This window comes from Corvus kubaryi, unplaced genomic scaffold (assembly GCF_017639235.1).
Source record: "Corvus kubaryi isolate FWS band 111438036 unplaced genomic scaffold, C.kubaryi_AGA036_p1.0 66, whole genome shotgun sequence".
Lineage (NCBI taxonomy): Eukaryota > Metazoa > Chordata > Aves > Passeriformes > Corvidae > Corvus > Corvus kubaryi.
Window position 1 is genome coordinate 19052176 of NW_024582054.1, and position 20685 is coordinate 19072860.

General features: G+C 40.4%; 1 protein-coding gene across 1 annotated transcript in view; it reads right to left on the reverse strand.

Moving 5' to 3' along the window:
• Positions 1-7722: 7722 nt before the first annotated feature.
• Positions 7723-20685, reverse strand: part of KCNK10 (potassium two pore domain channel subfamily K member 10) — a 69689-nt gene continuing 56726 nt past the window's right edge. Inside the window, exon 7 of the mRNA XM_042047688.1 lies at positions 7723-20628. Coding sequence (XP_041903622.1) covers positions 20017-20628 — 612 coding nt within the window. The 3' untranslated portion in view covers positions 7723-20016. The remainder of the gene's footprint in view (positions 20629-20685) is intronic.

Sequence of the window (20685 nt, forward strand, 5' to 3'; positions counted from 1 at the left end):
TATTAACACTGGTGACTTTTGCTAAAACGCAGCAAGGAGGAGAAAAGCATAGTCAGGATGCTTTGCTAATAGTAATAATCAGACAGGAGGTCTCAGTGGGAAGGGAAAAACATGGAGTTTTATTATCTGGGAGTTCAAACAGGGAGGCGGAGGAGAAGCAGAAAGCAGAAGGGGAAGGATTTGGTGCATGTTCCACTTCTACCTCTGTGTCCCATGGTACTGTCATGTAAAATGTTACAGAGAATTTAGTGAGACATGAAGCCAAGAGAGACACTTGGTCTGGCCCAGCACAACAATATTCTTACTTGGCACACTTCTAAAATGCTCTAAATGCTATGATTCCCAAAAAGACAACTAGCTTCTCAGGTAGTGTTCTGCAGTGTTTATTTTCCCTGGATTGAACCTCTGAGGATTACACACCGTTACAAACCACTTGTGTCTTGCCAAGCTTATTTCAAGTGTTTGGATTTATGACAGTGCTCAGGCAAGGGACTGAATAGGTAAGCAATCTTCTCCCCCTGGGGATGATGGCCTTGGTCTGTGCAATGAGCAGGTTCCCGTTTTCTCCTGATTGCAATCCCTATGCTGAGTGGCAGGTGGGGAAGATAGCACAGAGGAGAGAACAGCAGGTCTCCCTCCCGTATCCAACTACATTCACTCCACTTTGGGGTGAATGCTGTAGCTCTGTCTTGATCTCACTCAGGGAACAGCCCAAAAAACACCAGAGTGAAGATTAGCAAAATAGGAGCCCAATATGGCAGGATGCTCAGGCAGAGAAGCTGCTCCCCTCCCCAGAGCACTTAGTAATTTACCATCTGGTTGATCTACAGTTCTCAGTCAGTTTCAGCCACACGGTTTCCACAAGGAATATGACAGCAATTAATGGTGATTTTCTCAAGGGGAGACATTTCTGTAGTGTTGTCACTCATGGATGAAGTCCTGCATTCTGGCTGGAGCAGCAGTGGCTTGGGTGATTTCCAGCTTTGCTTCTCAGTACATGGAGCCCTGGTAGCTCAAACACAGAACAACGTGAAACCACCAGGATTTTCAACCTATCTCCCAAAACTTCTGGTCCAGAATTTTAGTGCAAGACTAGTAGTGTACTGGGTGAAATACAGTAAAGAGGTTAATTAGGGTTTATTTACTGAGTTGTGAAAAACTCTCCATTCTCTTGTTGAGATGCATTGGTTTTGTTGCTGCCAATAACATCTGTAACTGTTATAAATAGCTGTGCTGAAAGCAGTGTCCAGGGCACTTGAGTCTTTTACCACCCACAGTTAGTGGCATCTCTCATCCTCAGTTCCTTCCCCTGGCTTGTTCAATTCCCTAGCACACAGCTCTCCTAACCCAGAGGATGGGGAGATTCTCCTCATGGCCATTCTCCCCTTCCTCTCTAAACCGAAGGAGGAGCACCTTGACTAGGCTGGAGTGTATAAGATGGACCATCCAAGCTGACCTAGGCACAGCAGCTTTGGGGAGAGCAAGTACAAGCAGGACACCCACAGCTGGCATGGATGCTCTGTGCTGCTGCAGTGGGTCTGAGACACTTGGTAGTGGTTAAATCTCCTCAGCTGAACACTGAGGGTTGGATTTCCCAGACAAGAGTTTTTATTAATTCAGTCTTCATCATTTTTAGCAGACAAAGCATGTGAATTGAAGTGCTAATCCTGCTCCCCCAGTATTAATTATCTTCTTTGATGGGACAGCTTAAAATGCACTGGGCCCTTTGAGGCTGGGGCAAATAATTGATGCTCATCACTTGCAAGTCTGTCTGCTCTCTGAAGGGCTCCACTAAATGCCTGAGGAAGGCACTTCCTCTGCTTTCCTCTCCTGGAATAGAAAACCTTGACAATACTGCCTTGTGATACTAAGGCTCTCCCTCTGCCTGAATTAAACAGGTGATGACTGTCAGCAGCACAATGGCTTTTACCCACGAGGGTGCCCACAAGCATGACCTGGCAATGCTCCCTCTCCTTCCAACCCCAGCAGGATCTCTGTCCAGACACCAATTGGGTGATCAGTGACCTTCCCCAAGGATCAAGTGGCAGCTCTCCCCAGCTGCACTTTACACAGCACCAGGCACTGCAATTAGCTGTGATGTAATTAGGAGCAAGGAGCAGAACATACTATGAAGACATGGTTTGGGAGCCTGAGGCAAAGGCTTTTTTCCATCAGCTAGTGGGCTGAGTAACTTAGAAATTCTTAAATAAGTGGTGCTGGGCCCTAGAAAGAATTCAGACTATAAGAGAAGAAATTTTATCTTTGTTTCATCTGAAGAAAAAAACAATAAAGGGAGGTAATAAGAAGTTCCCAGGGGCTTCTTTTAAAAGAAGTTGATCATAAACAACATGAAATAATATCAAAAACTCGGGTATAAAAACCCATGCAATCTGACCTGTGTTGACTAGAGACTTTCCTCTGATAACAGAATAGTTGAAAAGCTATGTTAAAAGGAGGTAAATACTCTAAAAGGTAAGATCTAAGAAACAATTACCTCACTGCTGTGCTTCTGATGAGTTCAGACAATGGCTGCAGTTTTCCCCACACTGAAAGAAGAGGCATTTTTCAAGTTACTGGAAGAGCATTTGTTATCCTCTCTCCTTATCGTGGGAGTCACGAGGACACAGCATGGAAAGGGCAGGTGGGAAAGCCTGTGGCGGGGAGGAGCTGCCACCCCAAGGTGGGTCAGAGGAGGAACACCCAGTAGCCCCCCAAGACTGCTCTCACCAAGGGTTGGCAATAAAGCCCAGAACCACCCCAGCACATGGAAAGGCATATTCATGCAAAAATTATCATCTCACCTCGGGGAGTAGATTCTGCTTTCCTACCATCTGCTTGTTCTATATTTACTGTACAGTGAAGACTGAAATTCATTAGAATAAGTAAGTAAAAGACCAAGCCATATGGGTTCCAGAGTCCTTTGAATTATCTGCAGGCTCATCAGGAATCACTCAGCTGTCTAAGTGAACACTGAGATCTCACAGAGCCAGTGACACTTCCATAGAGGTAACTCCGTCTCTCTCTTTCTCCTGTAGATCCCCTCAGCTTAGAAGGAAGCCCAGCATTTATTTCATCAGTATTGGGCAATCTCACACTTCAGAGCCACAGCTCATCAGCACTGAGGAGTGAAAGGGGTACCAGCACTGCCACAAAGGACAGCAGGTGCTGTGCCAGGTCCACGTTCAACTGGAGAGCTCATCCCCTCTCCTGGCTTGTTAGCGACTTCAGACCTCACTTTCTGGATGCTTTGGTCCCCCTGACAGAAAGTCAGCACCTGCCAGGCACAGTGACAGTACAACCCTCCGGATGAAACAGCACAAGCCCTTTTTGAAGTCAATCCTCAGTAAAAATGTATGAAGTCCTAAGAGGGGGAGGGAGACAGGAAGCCTCTGGGGTCTGGTTGAAAGAGGCAGATGTGAATACCTCTAAATGACATATTTGAATTTGATTCCTTTCATTAAGCAAAGGTCTTTGTTGCCTTTATACCTGCTTAGGAGACAACAGAAAGGAGGCATTGTTGTCAAGCCATTATGCACAGTCAGGAATCCACATCAATCACTCCACACTGGCTGCTGACCATCTCAGACAAAAAGGGCACACCCCACTTTGAACTAGCATGATGGTTAGAAGCCACTTGTAAATTAGTGCAGATAACCTCAGAAGACTACGGCTGGCTAACACAAATGTGGTGACTCAAAAAATGAAAAAATTAAAGGAAAACATAATCAATAATTCAGGAGATTTTCTGAATGAGATATGATTCAGTGTGCTCCAAACCCTCAGCTCTCATCTATTCTCTTTCTGCTTACAGCTCACTGAAGCAAGTTAAACATTTTTTTGCTCCCTTTGATGAATATATAAACAGATGAACTCATTGAAGTGGCATGGCATGATAACATGTCTTTATGGTACTGGACATACACAGCCCTATTTAGCTATCACCATTAGCAAGGGTCCTCTGAGATGTATTGCCATACTGTAATGAAGTCCCCATTGTATCCAAGACCAGTCCCCATCCCTGACAAGTGTCACACTGGCTCTGCCATGCTCAGTCATCAGCTAAATATGAAAATGCAGTGCATAAAGAAAATGCTACTTCAATGTCTTTGCAATTTATGGCTGTAAATATTTCCTCATGGGATTCAAGGGTAAATGGTGTCTCCATTCCTCTTTGCTCACAAAGAGGTCCACAAATTTTACATTAAACTTAAATGACTTATATAAGAAGTAAAACTCAAAATTTACTCCCCTGCTTCCTCCATGTTTTTCATAAAGGATTGAAATGTCCTTTGATAATAACCCAAGCCAGTTCCTCAATTTGAAATTGAACTAAACACTTACTGTATAGAAATCTATGGAACATCAACTAGGACTGTTTGAAAAGCTTTCTGTTCCGTGATTAATAGATTATTGAATTCAGAAATAAAGGTTTTCAAAACATAGTCGTTTAGAGCTGGACAAAAAGGCAATTACTTTTTCAGTCCAAATCTTTTCAGTTAAAATATTTATAATAGACTTTGAAAAATTACAGGATGAGCCTTAAATGTTCTGTCCTCTTCATTTTAGGGAATGATACTTTTGCCCTAGAAAGGACTAAATTGATGCAAAAGTGACTCAGTCTCTAAAGTAGCTGGTAAACATCAGGCTGATAGTGTGGTTCTACTCTGACAAGTTGCTATATAAAACTGGTAGTTGAACATACCCCTTTTGTGGTATTTCAAGCCATAGCAAAGCAGGGCCAAATACTAAATACCTTCTGCTTCTTATCCCTGTTAGCCCAGCACAATTAATGCAACCAAGGGAGAAGGAACTGCACTAAGGCTTTTCTGCATTTTATTTGGACCTCACTGGGATAATGGAGTGGCTCAGCCATGACAGGAAGTTCAGCTGGAAGAGGCAATAGCCTATTAAGGCTGATAGACCTCTAATAAGCAGACCTTCACTAAGATACTGAAATAAAGAAATGACTGTGTGCTATTCCAGATCAAAGACTTCAAGACCTCAGTCTGCCAGAGCCATTATAAAAAGTAACATTTTATATAGAGTTGCCAGAGGAAGAACTGGGGCATTATTATGGCCATTTAAAACAAACAAACAAACAATCATATAACAAATGAATAACTAACCAGAGGCCATAGAAGAATAGATGCACTAAAGAAAAAGCACAGACTGCCACTCTATTTAGAAATAATTATGTACCATTTGAAGGAAATACAGTGAAGTATAAACAACTGAGGTCAAGCAACAGATTCCCAGTTTCAAAGCAAAATGTGCTGCACTATTTAAAGTTTTTAATGCAGATTAAACAAGTGCAAACCAAATCCAGTTCCCACCAAAATTTGTGATGGGAATTGATTTGGAAGAGAAAGATATCTTCCCTGGAAATTCAATGCAATTTTTTTCTTCCTCTGTAGAATGAAAAAGAAGAAATGTTACTGCATTAAGTCTACCTTATAAATAACTACAACAAAAGGAGAAAAAGAGATTGCTGCTCAGAGTAAAGCTGTTTCCATAAGTGTATATGCTCATAAAGGACTTCTCTGAGATGGGTGAAGATGGATATGGATAGGTCTAGTACATAGGAGTGGCTTCCAGGACAGCTTTAAGCATCAAGCTTAGAGGAAAATGTACTACACAGAACACTCTAAACTCGGTATAAAAGGACAGCATGGGAGACAAACAATAGGGGCCCCACTTCCTGCAAGATTGTTCCATAAGCAGCAGAAAAGGCACTGGGGTGCACTGAAGGGCCCAATTCCTAGCTCCTGACAGGCCAGACTGACTCGGGAGGCCACTCCTCAGACCCTCCTGTTGTTCTCATTTGTGCTAGAAGCTCATGTTCTTTTCCCCTTGCCAGGACAACTGATCATATCAAAACCAAGAGACCCCTCATCTTCTAAGTGTCAGCTTCACCAGATGGCATAGCTGAAAGGACTGGTAATATCTGCATTGGTAACATCTGATGCTCACAAGACCGGGGGAGGGAAAGAAGGGGTACTGCAAAAAATATTGCGCTTGGCAGGACGAAAGAGAAAAAGTGTTGGAAAAAAAGAGACTGGATGCTGGTGTAGTAGGACCCTCTGGAGGAGTGTCCTATTTCAGGATCTCCCTCACTAACTACTCTCTTGCATCTCATTAACTGATGGAAGTGGGGACAGAATGTTAAGAAATGTGAGGGCTCAGTGCATTGCCCACGTGGAAGGCAGTTAAACAGGCAGTTCCAAAACTGAGCCATTGCTTCCACCTGAGCCATTGCTTCCACCTTTGATCAAAGAGTAACTCATAATCCATGAGAAACTTATGAAATATTTAAGGTGAATAAAAACCCAAAATATGGTGTCTTGTAGTTGCAAAGCCAAAATGAAAATTCTGCCTGAAGCGAGAGGAGTGCAAACTGTGCTATTTCTGAATCTGATTTTTACAGATATACGTGGGTGCTCCCTTTAATGCCCTTTTAGAAACCTGGGAACCCCATGACTTTCTGGAATACTTCAACTGGAAAACTGTCCTTTTATTGAGCTTTTGATTAACTTCAAAATACAATAGGTTTGTGGAGATTTTTGTATTTCATGCACTATCTACTCCAAATTTAGGATATTATACAAGGATTTAAACTGAACTGCACACATGAAATATTTTCTGAAACATCCATGGTCTTACCTATGTACCCTTCACTTTTCCCCACAGCTTGAAAACAAAGCAGCAGTATGCAATGCAGCCAGGGCACAGAAAGGCTGGCTGTTCATAATACATCACCAAAAGTTCACTCTCTTACCAGGGAAATATTTGCATTATGCTACTCTTTTTCTTAAACTCTCTATGCCGTATTTCCTTTCTACTGATGGATTAGTATCATCATACACTGATATTCCTCTTTTCTCATTGCTCCAACATGGGTTAATATATGCAAGGCTTTTTATCTGATGATCTTTTCAGAACTTGGAGAGAAATTAGGACAAACCCAGTAATCTCTTTTTGGCATCTAAAAGGTTGGTGCTATAATAGCAAACATTTTTGATGCCTTACCTAAAACTAGTTTCTGTGTAGAATGAAGGAAAGAGTAATTCTCAAGAGTAAGTCTCAAGTAGTCTCAAGCATTTTGCTTAGACTTTGATGAAAACACTTGTATCCTTCCAGAATGTGGTATGTCTTCAAAATCTCTGATACAGAAACTAGAAGAGGTCTCCTGGTTTAGGAAACAAAATGCCACATAGAAAACTGCATTCTTTCTTCTGTATTTTCCTGGAAATGCTGAACAAGCCAGATAACCAATATTTTCTAAGGTAATCAGAATCTGCTGTCAGTAAATAAGGCCAAGGTTTACACAGTGAACATGAAGGAACAGATAAAAGTACTCCATAACTGATCAGAACACAGGGCATGAGACAGAAGCCCCATGACAAGTATGGGATGATGTAAATCAAAGATTGTCCCATAAAGCAGACATAAGAGGAATTAAGGTGCATAGACAATCTTAATTCTGGCAACTACCAGTTTTGTGAAAGTCTGACTGCAATTTAGCAATTAATTTAAAAAAAAGTACATGGAATACTCTCAAAGTTTAATTCAGCAGTTTATTTATAGGAAAAGCTGTACCTGAGCCATGGTATAGTCAAGATAGCATGGCTGGTCAGCTACTAGAGCACATAGCAACAAGTCAAGAGTTAAAACCCTTGCTTGGACACAGGTTTCTGTGTAACCTGAATTATCTAATTCATTTCCTATGCTATAAAGTAGGAATAATGATATTTCCTAAGTATTTGTGACAATAATTAATTTTTATTTCCTAGAACATGAGATCTGTCAAGGAAGTGCTCCATGGGGGAAAAAAAAGTAAGTAAATATTAATCATCACATCACTAACAACACTACAATTTTTTCTGCGCTTCACATACTCCTGTCTTCTTAGTGCTTCATGTAAATTCTGTGACTTTAAAAATACAACACAGTATGTTAAATATGAAGCTGAAACAAGAACCTCAAGGAAGAAAACATACTCTGCCTAGAATTTAAATTAATACACAGATAGCATTTACTATGCTACCAAAATAATTTAAATGATCAAGAGTTCATACATGCCCTAACCTTAGCACTGGCTGCTTTATTGAGAATTGGTTCCTCACATTAAACTCCTAATGGGAAAAGTCTATGTTTCCAAAACACGAGCTTGTTTTTTCTAGGATTTAGTGATTGTGCTCAATGCACACTGGTGAGAGCAGGCTTCAGAGCTGCTCAGAGTTTTAGTGTACAACAGGAAAGAACCAGCCTGCTCCTACTTGAGCCATATATGCCTCCTGCTGGCTAAAGCATCTGACTCTTCTCATTTGGGTTGACAAACCAAATTCAGTTGAATAATATGTTGATTATTCATCTGGAAGAAAAAAAAAAGGCAAAGCATTTTTTCCCCTTTGTAAGCCTTTTTTTTTTCATTTGAAGTAATAGATGGCTCCTCTAACTTTCAGGGAAAAGTTCATTTTAAATGGAAATGTGACATTTGCTTTCAGATTGAAAAGATAAAATTAATTCCAATTTAATTTGACTGGAGGGTTTTTTCTGCTTTTGTATTTCACTGCAAAGATATTACTTCAATTTGGTTTGACCCACAAGTGGCTTTTTATTTTTTGGCTTCCAGAGGTTATCTTTGAATTGAAAGACCAGTAACTCTGAGCTCCAGTTTTACCAAGATTTCATCTCTTTTCCAGTCGGTCCTTAGCCCAGGTTTGTCATAGTATTTTGCTAGCCTTGTGCAATTTTGCATCTAATGTTTGATCAAATCCCTATTTCAAATCTGATCTAAACACAGTATTCCTTAATCCAATCTACTTCTACTTTACTTTCCTAAAATAATTTTTTTAAAATAAATCTTATTATTTAGCAGAGTTTGCTTCTCTGGAAAACTACTCCTAGTACCCATCAAGATATAGCAGAATTTTTGTTACAATGAAGCAAAAACGTAAGGATTTTGTTGTTATGGTTGTTAAAATACTCAAAGTATTTCAGTCTCTAAATGGACAAGAGATGCCAAAGAAGGGCCCTGATCACAGAAGAAGAAACCCCACTTCTGCCGACCCTGCAGCAGCCCTCATTTAATGCTGGCACTGCAGTGTCCCCGCCACACCCACCTGTGTCACAGTAACACGTTCACATCTTTGCCCGGCCAAGGGACCCCGACATATCTGGATTTATGGCTTGACAGGTTCACATTTCAACCGATGCTTTCTGACTTTCTGCTCTCCAGATGCACATTGATTGTGAGGCAAGTTATTGATGACTACACTAATGGACAGGAAAACCTCCACTAAAGAGTCTTCATTTTCTCCCTACAAGACAGTTTTCCTTTCCAAACCACACAGTGCTGTTAAACGAAGTCCCTTTTTTAGGTCCATAAGCACCTGTAGGTCTTCTTTTCATTCTTTGTACACACTGGCCAACAAACTGATCAAATAACTAAGTAATGCCAGGAGACACAGAGAAGAAAAGACTTAAAAGACTTAACTATTTCCTCTTATTAAGCTACAAGGTTTGACGTGTATCTCTTTATTTCTTTGGAACTTCTTTCAGTACCTGAGAGCATCCCCAGTGTACTGGTTTCCCCATCATCTGGATGCTTAATGGCAGTGTATTATACATGTTAATAGGAGATATGTCTGTCTAGACCAATATGCAGAGATCCCCACACCAGAGATGGCCGTTGCTTAAAACAAAGAGCCTGAGGATCACAAATATGGTGGTCACTATGATTTCTATAGAAAGTACCTCCATTTTCCTGGCCTTCACAGCTTGGCCTTACACACAAAAAAACCACCAGTAACTACTTTATAGAGAGCCCAGATTAAATTTACTGTAGGCAAGCCCCTTGTTATAGGCATTAGTGAGGAGCAGACAAGCAGGAATCAGAAATCCAGGGAGGGATGTGTGACTAATGATGGGCAAGAGACATTGCCAAGCACAGCCCAAACCCCTTTTGCCGTTGCATTACATTGGCTTGTTTGGTAACTGCCAAAGAAGAGCTAACGAGCTGGAATTGCTTCATGCAGGATTGCAAGTAGGCAGGGCTAATTTATTAGTACTCAGCCTGAGGGAGGGAGGTCCATTCTACAGAAAGGAAGCCACCTATTTTCATAGATTAGTGAAGGCTTAGAAAGGCAGGAAACTTAAGCAATCAAAAGCAGAAATGAAATTATTCATTTAAAGCTCTTGTTAGGAGGTGAAATATAAAATAACTTCCTGCTAAAAAGGAAATCATAGTTGCAGAATGAGCTACCAAAAATTTTATTTTCTAGTTTAAGACAAGCCCAGATTTCAGGGAGATTCCTCCTCTTTTCCTTCTCATGAGAAATGCAGTCATATACCTTTCTTCAAACAGTAAGACTTGCTGTTTCAAAAACAACATGATAAATGTTGTTATAAATCATTCTCAGTAGGCAGCTATGCTGAAGGAATCCAAGGGGAAAAAAGTGACAGTTGCAGCCTACAAGGGGGTATTTGTTGCTATTTTGTATTTAGTTGGGTTTTGTCTTTTTTTCAGCTTGACAAAATATGTTTAGTTTGTCAAATTGAGCTACACCAGAATAAGAAATGGAAATAAAAGAATATAATTGGCTTCACAGTACAGCATGAATTCCCCACAAGATGGACCTGCTCTAGGATAAAGTCTGAACTAAATACCTGAGTAGGCTGTTGTCTTTCAGCCACCCCTGGTTGGAGGATTAAGCAGTTTGGTGTAAATCTGACAGCACAACTTGTATCTTTCAGCACCTAAGGCTGAAATCTTGCTGTTACTCAGACAGCACCTATTTCCCTTGTTACAAAACACACAGTCATCATTTGTTTGTGCTTAATCCCTCAAACGTCTGCTGCTCTATTCACTGTGGAGGAGTTATCGATTAGCCCGGCTCCAGCCTCTCCAAAGGCTTCAACACATGTGACAGTGATTGCCAGGGCTCTTGTTTTTCCTGCTGTGACATCTTAAAAGTCACTCCCAAATCTGTAATATGACATCATAAAAATGATCTCATGAGGTTCCTGTCTGTATTTAATGACTCTTTGCAAAACAGCCTCAGTTTATGTGCTGTTTTGTTTCTTTTTCAATCATTTCAATCATTTCAATCACATTTCCAGCTTGTGCTCTGGAATGCACTGTGTGTGTCTTTCCCACAAACCCTTGTAGGAAGAAGAGATTTGCAGGCCCAAACTCTGTCCTTTGTAGAATTTTCTGTCTCTTTTTCTGCCCAGATACTCATGCAAGGGGGAAGCAATAAACCTGCAACTCTAAGATCTTTGCATACTGCTTACAAAGGATTAACAGGAAGCTGACTTTCTCCTCACTGGATTAGCTCTGAAAGGTTAACAAGAGCAAAAGGCACTATGCATGTCTTAATTTTCATTGATGCCACCTGCAAAAGCATGAAATGCACAGAAGGCCAGATATATTCAATGAAATAGTGGCATAGGGAAAAGCTTTTGCTCTGTGACTGCTGTTGTTATTTGGGATTAGGGGGAAGGGGGGTGTTGCTGTTATGTTTTGTTATGGTGGGTTTTTGGCTTTTTTCCCCCTCAGGAATTGCAGTAGTCCTATTTTTCTCCACTTTGGTTGCACATGGGAGTCAACTGTTCACCTCAAGAAACATTCAGATTTCTGCTGACAGGTAGAACTGTGTTGCTCAGTTTACACTCTTCTCTTTTTAAAGTGATTCTAATGGTTGTAAATGAGAGAAGGATCACAGTTTTGGACCCCCACCAATTAAGCTATTTGGCACACTGTGGCTCAGTGTAATGGAGTGGATATTTTAAACAAGTTCTTCATATGCACAACCAAGATTCACAGTCACCACATGCTCTGGAATGTAATACAGTCTTAATTTACTGCTTTATTCTTCCCAAAGAGGTAACTGTACTTAGGAGGAAATAGTGGCACAGGTCCATTTAGCTAATTGCTTCAAGTCAAACTTACGGTGTCCATCCATCCTGTTTAAATTGGGTTCAGTAATGACATTTACATTGTTCTGCCTCAGAAATGGCACTGTCAAAAGAGTTCTCCATCAAGAAAAACATCAGCACCTTGTGCCAGAATGAAAGGAAGGGATGACCCAGAGGCAATCTCCTACAGTGGGGAAAGTCTCTAGGGTCCCCCATGGAAATGATCTAAAGCTTTTCTGGAAAGCAGTGACAACTGCCAGGCCAAAAAATGTGCTGTGAAATCTCTGTGGGATATTCCTCCCTAAACTACGCACTTTCAGTATGTTACTGTATTATTATATAGTAATTTATTGTTTCTAGAGCAACTTTAATTGGTTTTCTACCATGTTAACAATTTGTTTCGAAACAGTTGGTGTTCTGCAAAACAGCAGACTGTACTGAGAAAATAATTTTTAAGCAAGAATCTTAGTGGGACCCCCAGCATCCTGAATATAGGTTTTGGAGAAAAAGAAGGTATTCACAATTTCTCATACATCCACCTTTCGGCTTTTGCTGGTTTTTTGGGGTTTTTTCTTCTTTCCTTTGTCTTTCTCAATCACTTCTAGGAACAATGACTTGGGTCAGTTTGCTAAATAGGTCCGTTTTCTGGAGGACTCCAGAAACTTAAGTACCATCTGTATACCCCCTGCAACAGGTCACAAAGTCAGAGCAAACAGCTGTAGCTTGATGAAGTCTGGACCTGGAAATCAATTGAACAAGTAGAATGTGCATAAACTAGAAAATGCAAACAACCATTTTTGCATGAAAAATGAGTGATACAGAGTAGCTAAAGTAGGTCCAATTAAAAGACTCATGATCATAAGGAAAGAGAAATAATTTTGGAGATGGAGGTGGGCTTTGGAGAAATATGTCTTGACTGGCACAGTTAATACACAAGTAGCAAGAATCAGTATGGACTGAGTAGCATAAACAGCATATAAAAACTAGCACAAAAAAGGGGAAGATTGTTTTGCTCCGTCCAGAGAAGGTTTTTTTCTTTATTTTTTTCTCTCAAAGTCAAGCGAAGGTTTGGCCATGAGGGGTCCCTATACACACTATGCAGAACTATGAACCATGCTTACTGTAATTTTTTATCACCCCCATTTGCTGAAAAAAGGAACATAGTTCAAGAGTATGCACCCCTCTGTGAGTGGACTGGCCTGTGCTGCAGTTTCCCAATCTAAAGGAAAAACAAGACAGCGAGGGAATCTGAGGCCTCACACAGAAATCAGTCAATACACAAACATCCAAAAAGCTGCAAAAAGGCAAAAGATATCACAGCAAAAGACAACCCCAACTTTGTCTGTGCTTCCCAAAGTCAAAAACCTTCACCTCCTCTCCCCATCAGTAATTTCTTCCAGTCATCCCAGCAAATAATTTCTTTGGAAAGAAACTTGGAAAGAGAGACAGAGCCTCCTCAATGTTCTGTTTCTTGCTTCCCTATTGACTAGTCACTAAATGCAGAAATGGCTCAGTATGGGTAAAGGGACGACTGGAAATTTAAGTCTCTCTTTTGAAACCAGCCCAGCACCATGGCTTCCCAAATTACACACCCAGGAAACATGGGAATCTGGATCATCAACCAGGGAGAAAAGGTAGAAGGGGCAAAACCAAGCCCAAAGGTCCAGCAAAAGTGATATTACCAGCAAGGCACAGTTTTCTAGAGATATGCAAAAGAGAAGGTTAATTACATCCCCTTGCTGGATGATTAGACAACAGAAAGATTTAAAAAAACAACAGGAAAAGTGTTTTCATCTGGATGGTCTTTGTTCCAATTTTTTTTTCAATCTTTTAAAACATTACATCATAAAATAACAACAATAGCAGCAAAACTTATCAAGATGGTACAAGCAAATTCTGCTCTGCACCCTGGTAATGACATTTATGAAACTGTCATTTTTCTGAGAATGACTTTCTAAAGCACCATTAAATCTTACAGAAAGAAAGAAAGAGGGACAGAGACAAGAAAGTAGATAGAACATCCTTGCAACTGGTTTTACTGATTGTTTATAGTATAATTTTAAGTTGATCAGGAAAAAATAGTAGAACAGCATCCCAAAAAAGTGTTTCCCCAAATTTTAAGAAACTTCTTTTTCAAACAAAAAGCTGAAAATGACTAATAGTGGTTTCTCAGTACTGTCCAAGGTCCAGATCAAATTCTACTAGAATTTGGAAAAAAATCACTCTAAAACTACATTGATACACTGCCCTGAATAAATTTAAATTGTTGGGAAGATATGAATCTAGACTGCTTTTTTCTAATTAAAGCTACTATATTATTCCAGGATCTAAGAAACTGCTAAATGGTAAAAGCTGGTATGTTTGGCTTACATCTCAAAAAAGCGCCATAAGCCTTCCTCTTGAGCGCACCCAGCTCTCACAATAAAAAGGACTTTGGGGATAGAACGTATTTGGGAGACAGAAGTATTCTCTCTCACATGCCAAGTATCATCTGCCTTTGCTTTGCTCTCAGGATCAGTAAGGCAAAGCAGATACTCTTTGCCTCAAAAGGCTAAATGCTATAGCAATGTGCACTTTCCCCCAAAAGCAGCAGGCCCGTTATTTCCTGGTGATAAGACTTAGCTCAGATGTGACTTGTAACCAGAGATGAGGGAGCACAAGAAGTTCACATCTACCTGCATGGAGCGAGGAGGCACCACCAGTAAATCTGTGTGCAAGAACCAGTTATGTGTGCCATGTGAGAGGTGTTTGCATGGGGCCGTTCTTCAACTGGTTCCTGAGAACTCAGTGTGGTGGGTAAGACTTGCCTTTAGAGTGACCTTCCCATCCCAGCATGATCCAGCTCACAGACTATGCACTGGCTACATCAGGACAACCCCAAATTCGCTTTTGCAACTGCTTCCTCAGTGATTTCAACAACACAAGTCAACAGAGACTAACAACGTTATGAACTGCAGTGGCAGGAGGAAAAATATGATCCAATTCAGCAGTGGTATTAAGGAGAGTAACTTATTGGTGGTAGAGTAGATAGGGACCTTGGGAAAATTTCAGCAACCCAAAGGAATTTTCAAATCTACATTTTTTTGCTGATGCATTTCAGCCAATCAGTTTCATACATTAATCTACAAGCCTTTGAGTTCCACAGATTTGTGTTGATTTTCCATGTGTTTTCATTGATACTTAAATGCCTAGGGAACTGTTTCTGAAACTGAGCTCATTTGTGTTTAGTGATATAACGCCATTCCAGTAAGTATAAATTGCACAGCAGAGATGAGTTAAAACAGCAGGTCTTTGCCATAAAAAGCTAAAAAATAACAAGCTAGCTTCACTTTACTGCACAGACTTACAGGGGAAGATTTTGGCCTTAGATTAGACAAAACATAGCTCAGGACAAGTAAATGCACAGGGAGGACTGAAGCTGTCCCCAGTCACCTTCAAATTCGTATCTGTTTAGTAGGACACTTCCTGCTCTAGGTTAGTACACAACATAACATGATGCCTGGTCTTTGCCTGTAATTTATTTCTAGTGGACAATGGGAAAAGTGAGAGTAGCAGACATCATGCAACCTGACAACACAAATAAACCCCTGAGAAAACCAAAGCTGGCAAAGAAACGGCCCATGTACAACATAAATACAAATACTTCCAAAAAATGCAGGGTTTTTAAGGACAGGGTTTTTAACAACCTGAACTCAGACATAATATCACTTGTTATGGGTTAGAGATTTCTACAGAAAGTCTCTGGCATAGTCCTTTAATGGCTTTGGAGGAAACACACTGGTACTAGAGACATCATAAAGACAGGCAGCAGAAGCTCAGATGATTTACAGTTTCATGGCAACAAGCAAAATCAGGTTTCATGAATATAAATCACTGAGGGGGATTATTTTATTTACTATTATTTCTAGGATTTATTAGAAACAATGTTCCCTATTAAGTGGTAATGAAATTACAAATCTTTTGAAAAACAGTATCTGCATGAATTCAGTGATGGTTATGATGGTTAATGGTTCAGGAGGATCCCCAAAGTGGCATAGCAGAATTCTCCTGCACAAGCCAGTGGAAAGTCAGACTGCAGAGCTGAAAGCTGTAGGAGTACAGCAGCTGAGCTGTCCTCTGTGTGTGAGGGGTGCAGCTACAGAAAATCCATGTTTCCTTTGTTCTTTCAGGTCCCAATTCCCATGTCAATGTTATGCTCAGGGCAGGATCTGAGAGTTAAAGTGAGTAACCCACCCTTTTGTTTGACTTCGTATTTTCAGGCTGCTGGGAAAGGGCCTAATTTAGAGAAATAAGTTTTGGATATGGTTCAGACTACTTTTGCTAAAACTTTCCTGTAATGGTGGAGCAGCCTCACTAGAAATAACATGACAAGTTTTTTATAGGTATTACTAAATGCCAGAGGATGAGAATTTTAGCCATAAAAACATATGATGTTTGAGCTGAGATTCTCTCTTAAGCTGTTGCAGACAATTAAAACCAAGGGGTGCCCTTTAAAAGGGGAAAAGCAATTTAGCTCATTAAAATGTCATTTTAGGTGTCAAGATGTTTCTGTCTGGCCCCCTATGAAATACACCATTTGCACTTCCCATATTATAATAAAAATTATGTATATTGAGGTATTTAATAGGAAATCATCAAGAAGAAAATATTTACTCCTGTAGTAGCCTGGCAACTTTCTCAGCAAGTTCCACAGACACAGAAATGGAGAGGAATGAAAGAGAGCAATTTGCTTTGATATAAAAGGTCATCAAATGCTCTGCTCAGTATGTCGCTGAGAGTTTACTGAGCATCACCTTTTGTCCCTGAACTATTATATTCCAAACCAGGAGATGCTGAAGAAACAGCTAGTAAAATGTCAGCCAGTGGCTCCTGCATGACGTGGCCACGCAGAAACTAGAATGAGACACACACACCATCACCTAGAATCTGGACAGGGGACAGACTGAGAACACAGAAAGTTAAGATTAAAACTATGCAAATATGTCATTGTCCTTCTCTTACATCAGAGCAAACAGTTCTGAATTTGCCCAACAAATTTTGCCTCCTGAGTCACTTGTCCATGTTGACTTGTTTTCTGTGATTTGCCTGCTGTTCAACTCCCTGCTCACACAGACAATTCCTACAAGACAGACCCCTGGCTATGACTAAACCTTGTATTTCACATACGGAAAATGCATCTCCCATATCCTTACAGATGTCTGTGTGACTGTGCAGAACTTTTCTATTGCAGGCAAGCATTTCTTGTGAGAAGAACTCATCTGACAAACAGAGAACACTGCATGCATGATGTTGATCTTGGCATTTGGTAACCAAGGAGAATTATTTGCACAAACTGAATGTATTGCATGCTTTCAGAGTCAGGTGAGATGCTTTTGGGTGCCAGATCCTTCATAGATGCAAAGCGCAGGATGATGTAACGAGGCATTACTTTAATTCTCAGACCCAAATCATATGTCTGAGCACTTCTGAACCTTTTCTGGAATTCAAACGCAAATCTAAATTGTAGCTTTCACTCCTAACCTCCTGCCAGTAAAACACCAGATCTGAACAGCCTTGGTACATCCAGATACGCTTCATCCATCCTGGCACTACAGAATTAGTGATGCTCATGGATGAGACTTCAGAAGATTTGTTCATATGTGGCACTCAAGGCCTGCCCAAAATCAGCAGTAACAGGCAGGCTAAAGAACTCCAGTGCTTGAGGAGACCTGCACCTTGCTGGTGTCTGCCTGTGGCTTGAGGAGGATGGGACTGAGGATGGTCACAAGCTGCCATCTGCGTGTTTGCGAAGCCAAGCACAGGGCTGCCTGGCACAAAAGTCTCCAGAAGCCACGGCAGTTCTTGAGTCAAGTGGAACCTTCCCCGGGGACTGGGCTTACTGCCCTGCCTCTGGTAAGGTAAAGCCAGAGTGCAGCCCTGCACCATACGATTCACTGGTGAAGTAAGCAGAATTCAATTTCTCTTGGATCTTTTTGAGTTAGAGCAATCCCAAATGACCTGAAATTTTTCAAACATTGCTTTTCCATCCTTGATTTTCAGACAGATAATGAAATTAAAATGATGATAAGACATTTCAAGAGAAGTGAACCAGCAGACAAAACAAACTAAGAACTTCTTTCCTCCTCTGCACTAGTGGAATTTGGCTCACTCCTGGAAATCCAGCAGAGTCATTAGATATGCAAATATGTATACTCAAAATTTGCATTCGCACTGCCATGCTTCCATTCATAGCCATGGCAATCATGTATTCTGGTGGCCAGTTTGATTTTGAGTTGTCTCATTGTGCATAAAATCTCAGAAACTGTCACAGAATGACACATGCATTTTTGTGTATGTAGACATCGGCATGCAATTCCAAAAGTCCGTGTCTGCATGTGCATGTCTGTATGTTTGACTAGCTTGCAGGAGTCTCTGCAATCAACATCCATGCTTACCTTACATAAAAGCCTACAGTTCGAATTGCAAGAATATTTAGGGTTTTGTGAAAGCTTAGAGAAAGCATTGCTGGTACAATCATGTGTTTCTCATTTCCAGCATGCAAAATCTTCTATCTGTAATGGCCCACCCAGTAGCCCAATGATGCTATAAAAAATTTAGTATGTTTTGCAATTCCTGTTAATTATTTTGCAGCCTCTTCTTTGAATATTTCCTGTGAAGTCTAGACACAATTCTGTTTTTTATATCCATATGCCCAGACAGCACAGAAGATTTTTTAAAAATGCCCCCAGTTTAGTTACATTTCACTTTACTCTAGAAATGCAGAGAGCTCATGTTTACTTTTTATCAATAAAAGGAATATCAAATATCCAACACAGATAGTACCTGAAAGGAAATAAACCAAATAATTCCAAATACTTGTTTAAAAAGTTACAAAATATGATAGCATTAATGGCACTTAAAGCTATAAGCACTTAAAAGATTACCACAATATTTTTCTTCCTAAATTTCTTTTTTTTTCTGAGATTATGACAGCAGCTTATGTCTAAACCAAACCCAGCAAAAGGGGGCAGAGAGCCCTGAGATTCTATGGGAGCCCTCATTTGAATCACATGTAAGCTCTTATGTCTATTTTTAAAAATTCAGATTCAGCTAGAGAACAGCAGTTTGCTGACATGCAAAAGCTATAGCTTCCCTTCTGTCCTTATAGTCTTACAGCATTAAATAGAAGGGTTTGTTCCAGTGGTAGAAAGTGTGAATGAGAAATTATTAAAAAAAAAGAAAAAAAGTTGGCCCACTGTTTTATACATCTAGCCAAATATTAAATTGATGTTTCTCTTCTTTTAAACAATATCATGAGATGTTATATTTTCTTCATATGCACTTTCTTGCTGTGACTTTACATTGAATTTTCCTACATGAGAAAAAAAAATCCATTTGTTTCTTTTCTTTTTTCTTTTTTTTTTCACTGCTTAAGATAAATACCCACAGAGTTTTTTCTTTTTTTTCTTTTTTTTTTTTTTTAATGAAAAGAGCAATCCAACCCTTACTTATGTCTGTGCTGATTTTCAAACCAGCACCCAGGTGCTGGCGGTGTCCATGGACATTCTTTTGGCATTTAGAAAAGGTAATGCATCTGACTCAAAAATACGGAAAAAAAAAAATCTAGCTTGGATCACGTGCCAAAACGTAAACTAAGCCTTACTGAAGGTTTCTAGTTCTCTCCATTCATTTCTCCTCTTTTTAATCACCAGGGGAAGGCTTTATGGATGCATACTCCATGACAAAGATACACTGTTTTTCATCCCTTTCATAGGCTCTTCTTGCATAGCTGCCCTTTGTCTAATAGCACACCATGGTAGGAGCATTCTGGCGATACTGCCATGGTTCAATCCCTTCCTTTGTGTCTTGCCCTGGTAATCTTACACAGGCTGAAATTTCCATGTGCGTAGCTTTCTGTTGCCATTCTGCAGTGCTGTGTTCCTGATTTGTTTTGGCAGAGCAAGCTTGAGTCTTTATGGCACAGTGAAATATTCTTCGATGCTATATAATTCAGACTGAGTAAGGAGTCTGTATAAGGCACGTGTCTCAATATATATGTATATAAAACCACCAACATTGTTCATTCAAGTCAAGCATCTTCTACATTTAACTTTTGTCTTAAAGTAACACTTTGTTTTTATGCTCCCTTTCTTTGGCTTCATTGGGAATCACTCCATTTTCCAGGTCTGAGTGCTGCTGGATACACTTGGTCAGGACTGAAGTGCTAGAAGAGTTCTTGGAATTACACACCTTCTCTGTCTCCTCTTCCTTTTTTTCTTCATCCAAGGAATAGTTTCTGAAGGTCTCATAAATTTTATGCATATCCTCAGGCATGGTCTTTTTGAGGTCTTTGTTTTTCCTTTTGGTCATCTTGGCAGACGATCCAAACTTGTTAATGATGTTGTCCTCGGATGCCCCCTGCCCATGCTTGTTGAGCTTATCTGACCCTTTAAGGCGCAGGTTGTTAGGCCTGTTGTTGATGCTTTCCTGAGAGGAGGCCTTGAAGCGTCCTGTTTCCAAGGTAGCAAAGACAGAGCGCTTCTCTGGAGAGAGCATGTCTAAGGAGTGGGCTCGCTGGTCCAGGCCCAGGCGCCTGCGCTCCATGCTCCGGATGGTGGCTGCCCGTTGAAGTTTGTCATGGATCTCCACGCTGAGCCGCCTCCGTGTCTCTCTGAACTCAGCTGTCACATTTGCTTTCCACTCTGCTGCATGAGCTTTTATTTCTCCAACCTTTACAACATGAGGAAAGAGAAATTAATTAAAAAAAAAAAAAAGCAAAATCTTTCC